Source organism: Chiloscyllium plagiosum, chromosome 7, assembly GCF_004010195.1.
Source record: "Chiloscyllium plagiosum isolate BGI_BamShark_2017 chromosome 7, ASM401019v2, whole genome shotgun sequence".
Classification (NCBI taxonomy): domain Eukaryota; kingdom Metazoa; phylum Chordata; class Chondrichthyes; order Orectolobiformes; family Hemiscylliidae; genus Chiloscyllium; species Chiloscyllium plagiosum.
In genome coordinates this window covers 18,497,711-18,513,301 of record NC_057716.1, presented here as the reverse complement: position 1 = coordinate 18,513,301, position 15,591 = coordinate 18,497,711, and the positions used below count along the sequence as shown (strand labels likewise).

Here is a 15,591-nt window from a genome sequence, read left to right as displayed (position 1 = left end):
AACCATTGTCCACAATGATGTCCCCTCCCCTGCAACTGCCCTCCCACCTCAAGTCCTTCATTTCAAAGACTTCACAAAGTCCTTCGCCTCTTCTGCAGAGTCAAAGTTGCCCTATGGGCAAAACGCAACATGTCCGGGTACCTCAAGGAATATTGAATGTTCAGGTCCCTTAATTCTCTTTTAACATCACCAAATGTCCTTTTCTTCATCAGGGCTCCTGAAAAGTCCTGAAATAAACATTATATTTGAGCCATTATACATTAAAGCTTGTGAATTCCTTCCCAATCTTCTTGCTGTTTCAACTATTAACTGTTTTTCTCAATAGTATAGGAGTTGCACTAGGATCATACAAGGGCTCGGGTCCGGCCCGGACCTGCGAATTGCAATTGGGTGTGCCCGCTCCATGTTCACCAGGCCCAGCTCCAACTCCAACCCCAGGAACTTCGGGAGCCACCCCTGCAGAAAGCTTCCGGAAGACCCACTATCTGTAAGTTTTCCAGATCATCGACTTGATCCTGAAGGATCCAAACCAGGTCTTCCAGCGTTCAGATTCTTCCTCCCGAGACCTCTGCTAAAGTCTCCGATGCTGCAGTTCTCTCCTCCACTGCCTCCAGTCTTCATTCCAGCAGCTGGATTTCCTGCTCATGCTTTTTTTAGCATTGCAGACAGTAGCTCAACTGCTACTTCAATCCACTCTCTGAGTTTAACTAAGTGCTGCTGTTCTGCTGGATCCAAAGGGGCAGTCCTGGGAGACTAAGCACTGGCTGCAAGCATCCATGCAGTAGGGGAATGCCTGTCTGCTGTGCTCCTTTAGGCCCCTTTCCTTTACTGGACTTCATCCAGGTCTTAAATCTGTCCCAGACGATTTCAGCAGCTCCAAATAGTCAGTAATTTTAAATCAATACTTTTTTCTCCTGGGTGTGGTTGATAAGAGGGGATAAAGGTCCACCTTGCCTGGGGGTATGTCACAAAGCCCATCACAGCAGACCACTCAGACTGCCGCCATCTTGGATCTCCTCCATAGAGTTCCTTAAGCCTGTTCTGCCACTTAACAGGATCATGGATGAAATTCTACACAGATTCCATTTCCTGTCTAATCTCCATAACCCTTGATTCCCTTAATGTGCAAACTCCATCGATCCCTGTCTTGAACATATTGAAGAATTGAGTATCCACAGCTCTGAGGACTTGAAAATTTCAAAGGTTCACAAATGTCTAAGTGAAGAATTTTTTCTTTTTCCTCTTGCATAAATGGTTGACCGATTATCCTAGAACCTCTATTTATAAACTCTCCAGCAAAGGTAAACAAGTTCTTAGCCCTGACATTGTCAAGACTGGCAGCCAAGCCTCATTTCTGAAGGATTGCACAGGAGATGGTTCTGCTGTCCCCAAACCAGGGCTGTGTGACTTGATATGTTCAGGAGAAACATATTTAAAAAATTCAGATGGGTGGTGTCAGAGGAAATATAGCAGCATTAATAGAATATTGACTAACAGACAGAGAACAGAGAAATGTTGTAAAGCAGTGTCACTTCGATTGGGGAAGAGTAGGAAGTGATGTAGCTGAGAAGTCATTCTTAGTTTCACTTTATTTATTTGTATATGTTAAACATTTTTACATATTTAATTTAGACATTGGCATAAGGTACACATTTTAAATGTGCCAATGATTCAAAAGTAGGATGTATGACAAACAGTGAGGGGACTACAAATTACTTCATGACACACAAACAGATTAGCAGGATGGGTAGGCTGATGGCATCTGCAGTTTAATGTGTGAAATATTTTGAGAGACAAAATGCAAAAGGATAATATGCTTAATGGGAAAAGACATTAAAGGTATGAAAGAACATAGACACCATGGGATTCAAATACAAGTTTCAACCAAGTCACATTTTGGAGTCATTATGAATAGTCACATGGCATTCACAAGCAAAGAAGCAATGTTAATTTATGTAAATTGGTGGTCAGTGTGTAATTTTGTGCACCCATTACACAAAAGGCATGACAGTCCCTGAACTGCAGTGTCATGTGATAGATAATTCCCACACTACTATAAATCAGACGTTCCAAGACTGTGACCCAACAACAGTTAAGAAATATTATGTATCAAAGTTGAAATGGTGTATAATTTGAAGGTAATAGCATTCCCATGTCCCTTCTGAATTCATTTTCTGGGAGGTGCTGGTGATTAAGTTTCGACAAGCTCATCCAGTGTATCTGTAAATAGGATACACTAAAGTTAGCATTGGAGGGAGTAGATATTTAATTTGGTAAATGGGATGTATTAAGTTACTGATTTGTCTTGATGGTGTTGAGCTTCGTGAGCGAGGAGCTGCACACAACCAAACAGGTTTTCCATCTATGCCCGATTTGTGCCTTGTAGATGGTGATCAGGCTTTGAGCAGGCAGAGCATGAAACACTCAGCCCCAAAATTCCCAGCCTCTTATCTGTGCTAGTATCCTTGGTATTTATAGGTAAAAACAATGACTGCAGATGCTGAAACCAGATTCTGGATTAGAGCGGTGCTGGAAAAGTACAGCCGTTCAGGCAGCAAGCTCGGTTGCTGCCTAAACTGCTGTACTTTTCCAGCACACTCTAATCCAGAATCCTTAGTATTTATGCAGGCTGTCTAGTTGAATTGTTGGTCAAAGGGAACATGCAGAATGTTAAGGAGGATTCAATTTTTTTTATTACCACTGAATGTCAAGGGGAGATGGACACATTCCGTCTTGTTGGAGATGGTGATCATTTGTCCCTTGTGTGATGCACATGATACTTTCCACTTAGCAGTCATGCCTGAATGTTATTTCATTACATTAACTTTTACAATTAGAAAAACATTCCTGCTAGAACAGGTGATTCAGTTTTTCAAACTATCAATTTTTTGAAATATTGATAGGGAAACACTACTTCCTCTGGTTAGGGAATTCAGTGAAGAAGTCACCAATTTACTATAGGGACAAGATTAGGAAAAATGTTTTATGCAGCATTTTGTTTAAAATGCCAGCTTTGGCTCAGTAAATAGCATACTCTGTTCTGACTAAGAAGGGTGTGTATTGAAGCTGCGATCCATGAACATTAACATTAAAGTTGACACTTCAGTGCAGTTCCTCAGGAGTGCTGTACTGTTAAGAGTTGTAAGTTCTCAGGCATAATGATAATCCAGGCTTCACTATCTCTCAGGAAGATGCAAAAGTTCTCACAATATTACTTCAATGAATTGGTGCTCTGAAGAATACTTATCCATAATCAACAACACAAGAACAGATTATCTGGTCATTATCATGATGATATTTGTGGAAATTTGCTGTTTGCTATGTTTTTTAATAGTACAGTATAATAGTGAATACACTTCAGAAAAATGTTGGTTCTAAATGCTTTAAGATGTTTGGTGACCTTTAAGGGTGCTATTCTAATGTAAAACTTGCTTTTTAATGCAGGGAAGACTGTACCAGAAGAAAAACAAAAAAAAAAGCTGGAGATCACAGGTGAGGCAGCTTCCATGGAGAGAAAGCAAGCTAACCTTTATATTCTAAAGGACTCTTCAAAGCCAAAAGCAGTGGGTAGAGACCATTTTGCATATTTTTAAAAAAGGAAATTGCATAAATACTTGAAACAGGAAAGAGCACTGGCACAACCTATGTTCAATAGTTGAACAAACACTACACACTTTGGACTGGAGCTGGGAAGTTACATATCATACAATGGCTCAAACATTAAGTGACAGAAGCTCGGAAATCGATGCTGTATTGACTTTTCATTTTAAAACAGATTGATATTTTATTCACCAACAAGATGATGGGATAAGAGTTATAGTTCAGCCACCATCGCACTTAACAGTGGAACAGGCTTGAAGAGCTCAGTAGTCTTCTTTTGATGGAGGAGACAAAGCAAAAAGGGCTACAGCAGGAGTTTCCTGAAGAGAGATGAGATTTCAGGTCATAAGACATAGGAGCAGAAGTAGACCACTCAATCTATTGAGTCTGCTTCACCACTCAATGAGCTCATGGGTGATCTGATAATCCTCAATTCCATTTTCCTGCCTTGCCCCCCATAAGCCTTAATCACACTCCTGATTTAATATGTTCTTCTTCTTTGGCAGTCCCTCAAGGTTTTAGAGTTATACAACACAAACAGACCCTTCAGTCCAACCAGTCCATGCCAAACATAATCTCAAACTAGACTAGTCCCACCTGCCTGTTCTTGGCCCATATCCCACCAAACCTTTCCCAATCATGTACTTACCTAAATGTCTTTTAAACATTGTACTCACATCCACCACATAGACAGGGTGGTCCAAAAGGGCATTTGGCACACTTGCATTCATTGCTCCGTCTTTTTGAGTATAGCAGCTGGGAAGTTATGTTGAGGTTGTACGGGACATTGGGGAGGCATCTTCAAAATACTGTGTCCAATTCTGGTTGCTCGGTTAGCGAAAGGATATTATTAAGGTAGAGAGGGTTCAGAAGAGATTTGGATGTTGCCAGATATAGAAGGTTTGAATTATAAAGAAAGGCTGGGATTTTTTTTTCTACTGGAGTGTAGGAGATTGAGAGGAGACCTTATCGAAGTTTATAAAATAATAAAGGGGGACAGATAGTTATGGTAGTTGTCTTTTTCCTAGAAAAGGGGTTTTCAAGACTAAGGTGCACATTTTCAACGGGAGAAGAGAAAGATTTAAGACACACATGAGATGCAAACTTTTTTAAAAATTACAAACACAGAAGGTGGTTCATTGACTTGCTTCCACCCTAACAATGGCTGTAACAATGCAATTTTGAACCTGCAGACTCTACCACAGGTGGAGTAGGTGATGTTTGGTGGTTTGACTTTAGGAGCAGAGCTGAGCAGGAGCTTGCCAGAGGGCGGCCTGGGAATGTAAATGACGTCAGAACTTATCTCAAGGATCTGCGGCCTTCACTTCAGAAGCAGAGCTGAGCAGGAACGAGCTGGAGGGCAGCCTGGGAAGATATGAGTTTCTGATTGAGTGTTTTGACTAAAGAGGAACTGAAAAGTGATGTCATAGGAAGGGTAATAGGAAAGCTGCTAACTTTGAATCTGTGTTTACATTGAATCTTTGTTAAATTATTGGTTATAACTTTCATTCACATTGAGATAATAAGCAGAGATATAAAAAGTTTGATTTTTTTTTTTAAATTCAAAACTAGTTAAATAAGGATGAAAGGTCAGGTGATGTGCTGGTCCTGCATGACGTAGGAGCTGGTGGACCTTACTGTGGTTCCCAGTGACCACACCTGTAGTAAAATGCTGGTTGCTTGTCGAACTCCAGCTCAGAGTTGATGAGCTGAATTTGGAGTTTTGAACGTTGCAACACATCAGGGAGGGAGAGAGTTACTTGGATGCTGTGTTTCAGGAGACAGTCACACCATTTAGGGAGAAAGTGAGGTCTGCAGATGCTGGATTCCTGAAGGGCTTATGCCCAAAACGTCGATTCTCCTGTTCCCTGGATGCTGCCTGACCTGCTGCGCTTTTCCAGCAACACATTTTCAGCCCCAGTCACACCATTTAGACTTACCAACTTGAATTCAGCCAGTGGTCAGGAACAGGAGGGTGTGGCTGGGGGTGAGAAGCATATCAGCCATGATTGAATGGCAGAGCAGATTCAATGGGGCAAATGGCCTAATTCTGCTCCTATCTCTTATGAACTTATGAGGCAGGTGTGTCGGATGCTCTGGAATCTGCGCACTCTTTTTACATTCCATGGCAAATGACTCCCACATCAGTGGGGATGATGAATTTGTTCAGGGAGGCTTTCAAAGCGTCCTCATAGCATTTTCTCTGCCATCCGAACAATTGCTCACCATTGTGTAGCTTGGAGTAGAGCTCTTGTTTCACAAGTCTGTGTCATATTCAAGTTGGTCATATGTGGCAACTGCCTCAATTCTGGGGATATCATCCTGGGAAAGGCTGATGATATTAGCATGTCTCTCCAGACAATTTGCAGAATTTTGCAAACACTGTGCTGGTGATAACTCTCCAGGTCTGGCACCATCTGTGGAGAGAAGTCAGAGTTAACATTTTGGATCCAGTAACCCTTCCTCAGAACAGATAGTAGCTAGAGTTTTGTTTTTAAAATGCAGAAAATAGGTTGGGTGGAGGGGATACAGAACAGTCAGACAGAAAGGAGCAGATAACGATCAGGCTGGGAGTATGAGTACCAATGATCATTCATCACCATTTCTACCACCTCCAGCCACATATTCCCCTCCCCTCCCTTGTCAGTCTTCCACAGGTACTGTTCCCTCCAGGACACTCTGGTCCACTCCTCCTTCACTTCCAACATCCATCCACCCGCCCACCAACCCCCAAACAGTCCCATGGTGACAACAGATGGCATAACACCTGTCTGCTTACTTCCTCCTTCCTCAATATCCACAGGCCAAAACATATCTTCTCGGTGAAGTAGCGCTACATTCGCTGCTCCCAATGCGGTCTCCTCCATATTGGAGAAAGGAAGCACAGACTGGGTGACTGCTTCGCAGAACACTTGTTCTGTCTGCTTAAAAGACCAAGCTTCCAGTTGCCTACCACTTCAACACACCTCCTTGTTCCCCGACCAACATCTGTCTCAAGCTTGCTGCAGTGTTCCAGCAAAGCTCAGTGCAACCTGGAAGAACAGCACCTCACCTTCTGCTTGGGAACTCTACAGCCTTTTGGACTCAAAATCAAGTTCAACAATTTGAGGTCTTGGGCTTCTCGCATGTCCTTACTCCTACCCCTATACTCCAGGCCTTGTTATCACATAGTCCACTATTATAGACAGCCCATTGTTCGCCACGAACAGTTCCCATTAATAGCTATGCATGCTCCCAGTCGGATCATTAACTACTCCTTTGTCTCACCAATTGACTCTCTCTCTTTTTAGGCCCTAACTCCACTCACCCTAAACTCCTTACTCCCTGCCCCCATCCTATCTTCTGCATTAAAAACAAACATTTTCCTAGCTACCATCAATTCTGAGGAAGGGTCACTGGACCCAAAATGTTAACTATGATTTATCTCCACAGATATTCCCAGACTTACTGAGCTTTTCCAGCAATCCTTTTTTTGCATTTGATTGTCATCATCTGCAGTTCTTTGGTTTTTATAAGTCTCCAGGTACTTGAGAAGTCAGCTATACATGGTCCAAGGATCTGTCCACCTCAGAGTTGATAAAACAGGGAGCAGGAAAGGCAACCTTTCCTGTCAGGACCCTTCATCAGGACTGGATAAGGGAAGGGATCTCAGAAGTAGAGTGGGGGGGGGTTGAGGAAAAGGTAGATGGGATAGTGATAGGTGGATATAGGAGAGGTAGGTGGGACGGTGATAGGTGGATACAGGTAGGGGGTTATTGTGACTAGTCAGTGGGAAGGGTAGAGTGGATAGGTGAGAAGGAAGATGGACAGATTAAGTCAGGTCAAGGAGGTGGGGAGGAGAGGGAGGGAGGGCTGGACATGGACGAGTGAGAGTTGGGAGAGTTCACCAGCTTCAAAATCTATGTTGAGGCTGTTAGGCTGTAAGATCTGAGACTCAGTATAAGGTATTGTTCTTCCAGTTTGCATGTGGCCTCATTTTAACATTGGAGGAGACCCAGAATCGACATATCACCAATAGAGTGGGAGGAGTTCAAATAACTGGCAACCAGAAGGTGATGTTGATTGGAGTGTACCAAGTGGAGATGCTCCATGAACTGGACCCAGAGTCTGCACTCGGTATCTCCAATGTGGAGGAGACCACATCAGGAGCTCCAGATGCAGTAGACGAGGTTAGAAGTGTAGGTGAATCTCTGCTGGATTTGGAACGATTGTTTGGGGTCTTGGACAACCCTGAATATGCCGATAACCCTGCCTTAACAGACCTGTGACAAAGAATTCCACAGATTCACAACCCTGGAAGAAATTCCTCATTTTGGTCTTAATTTTGAAACACTTTTTTCTAAAATTATGCCCTCTGCCCCTAAATTCTCCCACAAGAGAGAACCTTTCCACATCTACCCTGTCAAGTCCTCTAAGAATCTTGGTATGTTTCAATAAGGTTGCCTTTCATTGTTCTACATTCTAAAGAGTACAATCTAGTCAACATCACTTCATTAGACAGTCCCTCCACACCTTTTGTCAAGTTACTACATTTTTTTAGAATAAGTCCAATGCAAGCACATGTTGCCTTAGATAAGAGGATGGAAAACTGATCAGTATTCCAGCTGTTATTTGATTAGTGCCTTGTATAGTTTTAGCAAAACCTCCCACATTTATACTTCATTTCCTTTTAAATAAAATGCCAACATTCTATTTGCAGTTCCAATTACTCACTGAACCTTTTGTAATTCATGGATGGAGAATCCTAAATCCATTTGTTCTGTAGCTTCCTGCAGTCTTACTCTATTTAAATAATATTCAGCTCCTCCATTCCTCCTACCAAAATGTAGTCTCACACTTGTCCTCGTTACATTCAGTCTGCCAAGTTTTGAAGGAGTGGCACTCCAAAAGCTAGTGCTTCCAATTAAACCTGTCAGACTATAACCTGGTGCTGTATGATTTTTAACTTAGTACACCCCAGTCCAACACCTACATTTCCAAATCATCAACTTTTCTTGAGGATGGATGCACCCCTCCCTCCCCAATTAAACAAAAAAAAACCTGGGTTTGAGAAACACTGATCTACACAATTAACATGCTATAGGTTTTCTACCCAAATCATCCACTCTCAGAGTCGTAGAGCTGCACAGCACAGAAACAAACCCTTCAGTCCAATTTTCCATGTCAACCAGATATTCTAAATTAACCTTGTCTCATTTGACAGCACTTGACCCATGTCCCTCTTAACCCCTTCCTATTCATATACCCATCCAGATGCCTTTTAAAGTGTTGTAATTGTACCAACCTCCACCACTTCCTCTAGCAGCTCATACCATACACACACCATCCGCTGCGAAAAATTTACCCCTTAGGTCCCTTTTAAATCTTTCCCCTTTCACCCTAAACCCTATAGTTCTGGAGCCCCCAACCCAGGGAAAAGACCTTGTCTTTTCACCCTATCTATGCCCCTCATGCTTTTATAAAGCTCTATAAGAGCTCCAACACTCCAAGGAAAACAGCCTCTCTCTTTAGCTCAAACCTTCCAACCTTGACAAATCCTGTTGAACAGTTTCACCCACCCTGTGGTGTTTACGGAGCAAAACCACCAATGCACATAAGACACTCACCATGTTGCAGCACATTGTTCAATCACACTCCCCTCCCCCCCCGATGACACATGAAGCCAGCCGGGGGTTTTCACGTTTTACGTCAACAGTCAAATTACGCTTACCGACGTCGCCCACCCGTGGACGGAGCTAAAGGTCTGAACAAAAGAGGGTTAGTAGTGAAGGGTGATGTAAGGCAAGGAGAAGAGAATTTTCACAACAGTCGCTGGGAGAGATCATTATGGTTATTTAATTTTAACTTGTCAATAAAATATAATCAGTAGTGTGGTTTGAAGTCCAGTCAAGCCACAGTTACGAACGATAGATTTTCTAAGACTTCCCTCTCAATGTGAGAGGGGTGCGCAACCCGGTTGGATTGTACCATGAAAGGCGGCCCTCCACGCTTGTGCAGTAAGACGAGTGGAATAGTCCTAACTTGTGGTGGGCGGCAGGGGAAAGGATACAAACACGGTGCATGCGCAGTCAGTTTAGATTCTTCCTGCCGGACAGCATTTGAACGTTAGATCAAATCTCTTTGCGTGTCACTGACTTTCACAGCAGTAATTATCTCGGTAAGTCTCTGGGTAAAAATAGAAAATGGAATCTGAATAATCATTCTATGTGGAAACTGAAAGGAGAGAACAAAAACCGCCACGCCGTTTACCGGTTTTGGTCTGATGCGCGCCCTCTTCTGTCGCCCGTGATTTGAGGTGGAGTGGGGAAATAGGACGGGAATGGATGCCCCATTCGGTCCTCGCGCCAGGCGGCGGTTGGAAGACCCTCGCGCCTCGGAATGGGCGGTCGCTTTGTTCCGATGGAGCCGGAGCGCGTGAGGGATGGATGAGTAAGAGAGGAGCACGGGACGTGGCTTGGGGGAGGGGGAGAATCCTCCGGGCGAGCCTGCGGAAAGGCCGCGACCGCCGAGTGTTCCCCACCCCCGTCTGTATATGACACTACCCTCTTCATGCCGACTCGAACAAAATGGCTGACGGGCCCTTTTTTTTCCCTCCCGCTCCCGTCCCTTCAGTACACCCACCCACCCCACACTATTCACTTGCATATAGATAGACCGAAAATAAATGATGGCCACGTGCTTCTCAACAGGCCTAGGCCAGGTCCTCAACACCATCGAGGATGATCTTGGGTCCTGTTTATTTCACGCGCTCGTCCTTCCTTTTCACCCCATTATTGTTGATTTAATTCCTATAAGCCTCCTTTTCGCCCAACTGCTGGCGGGTATTGCACTAAATCAAGGGAGGTTTTCTTGATTTCGTTGGGTGTGATCAGCATTGCGCTGGTGCGGTGTCATTTAAATGATTCACTGGCTGCTCCTGTTTCATTTCCAGTCGATAGAGGGTGGAGTGGTCGCTGAGGAGTGTTAAACCAGTACTCGCGCTTATGTTTGCAACCATATTTTCTGTCTGAATACAGTACTTGCTTTCTTTACAAAAAATCTCCAAATTTGTGGAGGTGGCTGGTTACTGGGCATTGAAGGGGAGAGGATCTCGAACTTGCTGGAGCAGAAGTCAGCGGGAATTGTGAAATGCACTGTCTTGGAGCATCTTATACACTTATTTTATATCGCACGGCCAAGTCATGGAAATGGGATTAGAATGGTAAAACGTTTGGTGACTGGCGCGGATATGATTGGCGGAAGGGTCATTACCGTGCTGTGAAAATCTCTGACTTTAATCTGTTGGACTATCGGAAGATAGAAACACGAAATAGGAGCAGGAGTCAGTCGCTTGACCTCTCGAGTCTGCTCTGCCATTCAATGTGGTTATGGCTGAACAGTATGCCTCTCATTTGTAGATGGTTATCTAGATTTGAAGCATTTTGATATTAAGCTGTACACAATTGTCATCATAATAATGCAACACACCCACCTCCTTGGGAATATTAGCATTATGTAAAATATCAATTTAGCAGCTGCATTTGTACTTGAGTTAATTTTCGACTTTTTGAAGCTCTTTATTGCGAGCACTATCTGCTTTAACCTCAAAACAAAGCATCCGATTTCTCTTATCGCAGTGCATCTTGTCGATAGTAACAATTCAGTTACAATCTGCCAGTTTTGGAGAGATTGAGATGGAAAAAAGTCAGTAGGTCTGGCCTGATCAGTGGATCGAAAACAGTTAATGTTTCAAGTCCTATGGCCCATTAGGGTTTCTCCAGCTTTTTGTTTTGCATGTTTCAGATCTCCAGTATCCACAGTTTGTTGTTTAGTTGAGTGAGTGAATACATTTTAGAGAACAGGGTGTGAAGTAAAAAGATGTTGCCTGAATTGCTTTGCTCTTCCAGCACCACTGATCCAGAATCTGGTTTCCAGCATCTGCAGTCATTGTTTTTAGCTCTGTGAAGTAAGAAGACTTGTCTTTGGTATTAAGTTTCTTGAGTGTTTGTTGGAGATAGTCATTCAGACAAGTGGAGAATATTTCTTCATACCACTGATCACTGCTTTGTTTTTGGTCAAACTTTGGAAGTTGGAAGTAAAGTTACTTGCTGCAGAATTCCCAGTTTCTGACTTTCTCTTGTAATCACGGTATTTATGTAGTTGCTTTGATTAAGTGTTGGGTTGCTCCCAGGATGTTGATGGTGGAAGATGGTATTACCAATAGATGTCAGTAAAAGGTTGAGGGTGGACGGCATAATTTCAGTGCAGCTAGTGGACAGGGACCCTTGAATTGCCTTCCCTGTATTTTTGCCTCTGACCATGACCCCAATGGATTTGTCTGTTCGCCAGAGGAGTTAGTTTTAATTCATTGAGTTGTATTGATGGTTCATAATTAATTACTTGTAGCTAGAATCTATTTGTGTTAAATATAAGAACCTGTTCTTCCTTTCTGTCAGCTGAGATCTAAAATGGTGGTGGGATGGGGCGTTGCATGGTTTCATATAATACTTAACTTTTGTGATGACCTTGGGAGTAGTGGGGTTTAATTTCTGGCATGCTACCCAGTGAAGGTCTGTGTAAGTAATTCACTAAAATACAATAGTTAGATATATTAAAAATCAAAGAGCATGAAGTGTTAGCTGTTTTTTAATTTTAAAACATTTACCTATTTTCTAAATAATTTGTTCAGATGCTATTGCTCACCTCTGGAGCAAGGTGGATATGGGGTAGGGACACCAGCACTTCACCACAACAGTGCCATTAATGTTAGCCTTTATAAAGTAAGATTCCAGAAGACCATAGGGCTGCTTTCTCACTAGAGAAATGACTGGTGGTAAGTTTAATCTGAGAGTAATGGATGTGGGTGAGAAGTTGGGACCTCCTTGGTAACCTCAGCTAGTTATTTGGTCCATTGCTATTGGCAGTCAGTCTCTCCATCCAAATATCGGCTGAGGTAAACAACCAAACTTTTTGTAAGTGGGATGCTGAAATACAAGATTTTGCTGTGGCTGTATAGCCCAGGCTGAGAGTACTGTGTACAGTTCTTGCTAAATCTTGGGAAATATTTCTGCAAGAAGTACAGTGTAGATTCACCAGAGTGCTACCAAGACTGCAAATGTTGGATTTGTTTAGTTTATGCAAAATGCAAGGTGAAAGAATGATTTGAGTTTTTCGGGGCTTTAACAGAAATTTGGATGTTTTTTTCCCTCTGCACCACTGGGAGTCAAGAACAGAGGGCTTTGCTTTAGAATTGGAGCCAAGTCATTCAGGAGAGAAGAGAAGTGCAATTTCTCTGAAAAAGCAGACCTGGAGCTTTTAAGAGAACTAAACTTCATGTTCAGATTTTAGAAGAGGTATTGTGAAACTACAACCCCCCAAATATAATCTTAAGCCTTATAATTGTAACCAAGGATGCAAAATCATTTCATTATAAATCTGACTTGGAGGTGCTGGTGTTGGACTGGGGTGGACAAAGTTAAAAATCAGACAACACCAGGTTATGGTCCAATAGGTTTATTTGGAAGCACTGCTCAGAAAGCTAATGCTTCCAAATAAACCTGTTGGCCCAAACCCAGTGTTGTGTGATGTTTAGCATTATAAATCTGATATGCTTCTGCTTAGTCACAGATGGCAACTATGGAATCAACTGTAGTCATTTGAATTTGATTTCAGGTCCGGTATGATCTTGTTAAATGCAAAACAGGCTCAAGGACTGAATGGTCTACTCATTTTATTCTGACTCTGCAGACAAGGAAAGCTGTCTTTTTTAAATAAAAATTTGAGCTACATTTGCCACTGATGTGCCAGTGAAATGGGTTTATAATCTAAATTTTGTTTTTGCCAATACCTACAATTTTGGAGATTTTTGTGTGCAGAATTATGTCAATTAGCATCAGACTTTGGCAAAGTTGCCCAGGGATTAGTTTTAACTCAATTTGTTATTGTAGTGAGTGTTACAAGCAATTATTGCCTTTTCCATGTCACTTTTGTTAAGGTGATGAGTTGTTGCATTGAGTCTCTGCAGTCCATTTGGTGAAGGTACTCCGTCTACTCTAAGTAGGGAATTGATGGATCTTGCTCCAGTGTTGAAGAAGGTTTGTCTATACAAAATCAATGGGAGTAGTAATTTTCAGCCAATTTACATGAAATCTTTGTTAAACTACTTGGAGTTAAATTGCTCCATTGACGTTTGCACTCGAACTGGAAGTGCAAGATTCTCAGTTTACTCTTGGTCGAATCAAGAAAATGTTTTAAAATGTTTGCTGACCTGCATTCTTCCAGTTCAAGTAATTCCTGTTTTTAAATTTGCATCCTGGTTTTCAAATCCCTCAGTAACATTGTGCTGCATCCTCTAACCACCCTTATGGATATCTGGGCTTGCATTGGCATTGACCAAGATAGCAGACTTCCTTTTTTGATTGCTTCATTGCCAATCATGCCTTCAAATTTGCTCCCTAAACCTTTCTCTCATCTTGCTTTGCTCCTACCTCCTACGGCTGAACTTTAGCTCATCTGACCAAATAGATCCTTATGTGACTCTTCATTGTATTCCACAGTACTCTAATGAAATGGATTGAGGTCATTGATATTTGATTAGGCGACATAAATCCAATATTGATATTTTTGCCTTGAAGGATTTAAGAATTGGATCAAGCAAGAAAAGAGGGTGCAAGATCAGCTTTGTATGACAAAACTGAATCTGAATACAGAATTGGAGAAAGATGGGAAGGACAAAATGACAGGCAATGATCATCTTGAGTACAGTACTTCCAATATAGTTAATTCAAATTTTCTATGAATATTAAGAGAAGGGGTTATCGAAGGAGCAGTGGGATTGATTTAAAGATTTGTTGGTGCAAGCTTGAGGCATGGCAGAGATACCAGATGAATGGTTTGCATTGGCATTGACCAAGATAGCAGACTTAGCCAAAATTGTGGAAAATAAGAGGGCTATTGCATACAAAGGAAGTACCAAAAAGGTTGACAGTCAACTTAAACAGAACAGCTTTAGAAAACTGTTAATAAACATGGCATCCTGGAAACTAAATACATGGTGGCTCAAAAGTACAAAATTGAGGAAGCTTTTATACTAAATTAATTTTAAAATTTTTGAAAAAGAGGCTAACTAGCCCCAGCTGGAGGTTTCCGTTCGCATCTGGACACCATACATTTTTCTAAAAAAAAATTGAAGGCTTTGAAGAGAATATAGAAAAGATGTGCTAGAATGCTTTGGGGCTGAGGGATTGAAGTCATGTGGACAGCAACAGCTGGATGCTCTCCTTAGAGCTAGATGGGCAAGATTTTGAATTGCATGAGGGAATTATTTCCAGTGGCTGAAGGGTTTGATATTGAGGACCTCGATTTAGGGTGATTGGCAAAAGAGCCAGATGTGATGTAAGAAACATTTTAATGCATTTTGCAGTCTCCTATAATAAATTCTCTTTTGATAGGCCAGAAACGTTTTGGAAATTGGGTTGTTTAAATTTTTAAAAGGCAGCTAGGGGAAGCAGTGTAGTATTTTTGCTGGACTGTTAATCCAGAAACGCAGGTTGTATTCTAGGTTTAAATCCCAGCATGGTAGTTGGTGGCATTTTGTCTAATGATAACCATGAATCCATTGTTGCTTGTCAGAAAACTCCATCTGGTTCACTAATGACCTTTTTTTTATGTAGGGAAACTGCCATCCTTTCCTTGTCTGGCATACACATTACTCCAGACCCACAAATGTGTATGATTCTTGAGTGCCCTTTGGGCAATAAATCCTGGCTTAGCCAGCATTTTATTCATAATGTGAATGAATAAACTAAAAGAAATGCATGGGAATTATTCTCCATATTGTTGAAAGAGAGAGTGCCACCACAGCAAATACCAAAGTACTTTGTAGCCAATGAGGTATCTGTCAAGTGTAGTTACTGCTTTAAAATGGGGAAGCCAATTACTCATAACAGACACCCACTAACATTGACAATATTGACAAAATAATCCAACACCAGGTTATAGTCCAACAGGTTT

The 15,591-nt window shown here is 41.9% G+C and overlaps 1 protein-coding gene and 1 long non-coding RNA gene across 5 annotated transcripts in view; one reads left to right on the top strand and one right to left on the bottom strand.

The window, feature by feature from the left end:
- Positions 1–1,577: 1,577 nt before the first annotated feature.
- LOC122551367 lies at positions 1,578–9,941 on the bottom strand. 3 transcript variants are annotated; one of them, XR_006312085.1, is made up of 6 exons: positions 9,850–9,941; positions 9,568–9,765; positions 9,207–9,343; positions 7,049–7,862; positions 5,541–6,017; positions 1,578–3,920 (listed from the first exon to the last, which is right to left on the bottom strand). It is a non-coding gene; the product is annotated as an uncharacterized LOC122551367 (long non-coding RNA). The 3 variants fall into 3 exon arrangements; XR_006312084.1 differs by lacking the exon at positions 7,049–7,862; XR_006312086.1 differs by lacking the exon at positions 7,049–7,862 and having other exon boundaries at positions 5,827–6,017.
- Positions 9,632–15,591, top strand: part of LOC122551366 (basic leucine zipper and W2 domain-containing protein 1) — a 29,352-nt gene continuing 23,392 nt past the window's right edge. Inside the window, exon 1 of one of the 2 annotated variants that reach the window (XM_043693126.1) lies at positions 9,632–9,757. Coding sequence is in view for 1 of the 2 variants with exons in the window: in XM_043693125.1 (XP_043549060.1) it covers positions 10,022–10,029 (8 nt within the window). In the remaining variant the exon portion in view is untranslated. Of the gene's footprint in view, positions 9,758–9,896; positions 10,030–15,591 lie in introns of those variants that run through there. The other variant, XM_043693125.1, reaches the window with a different exon arrangement.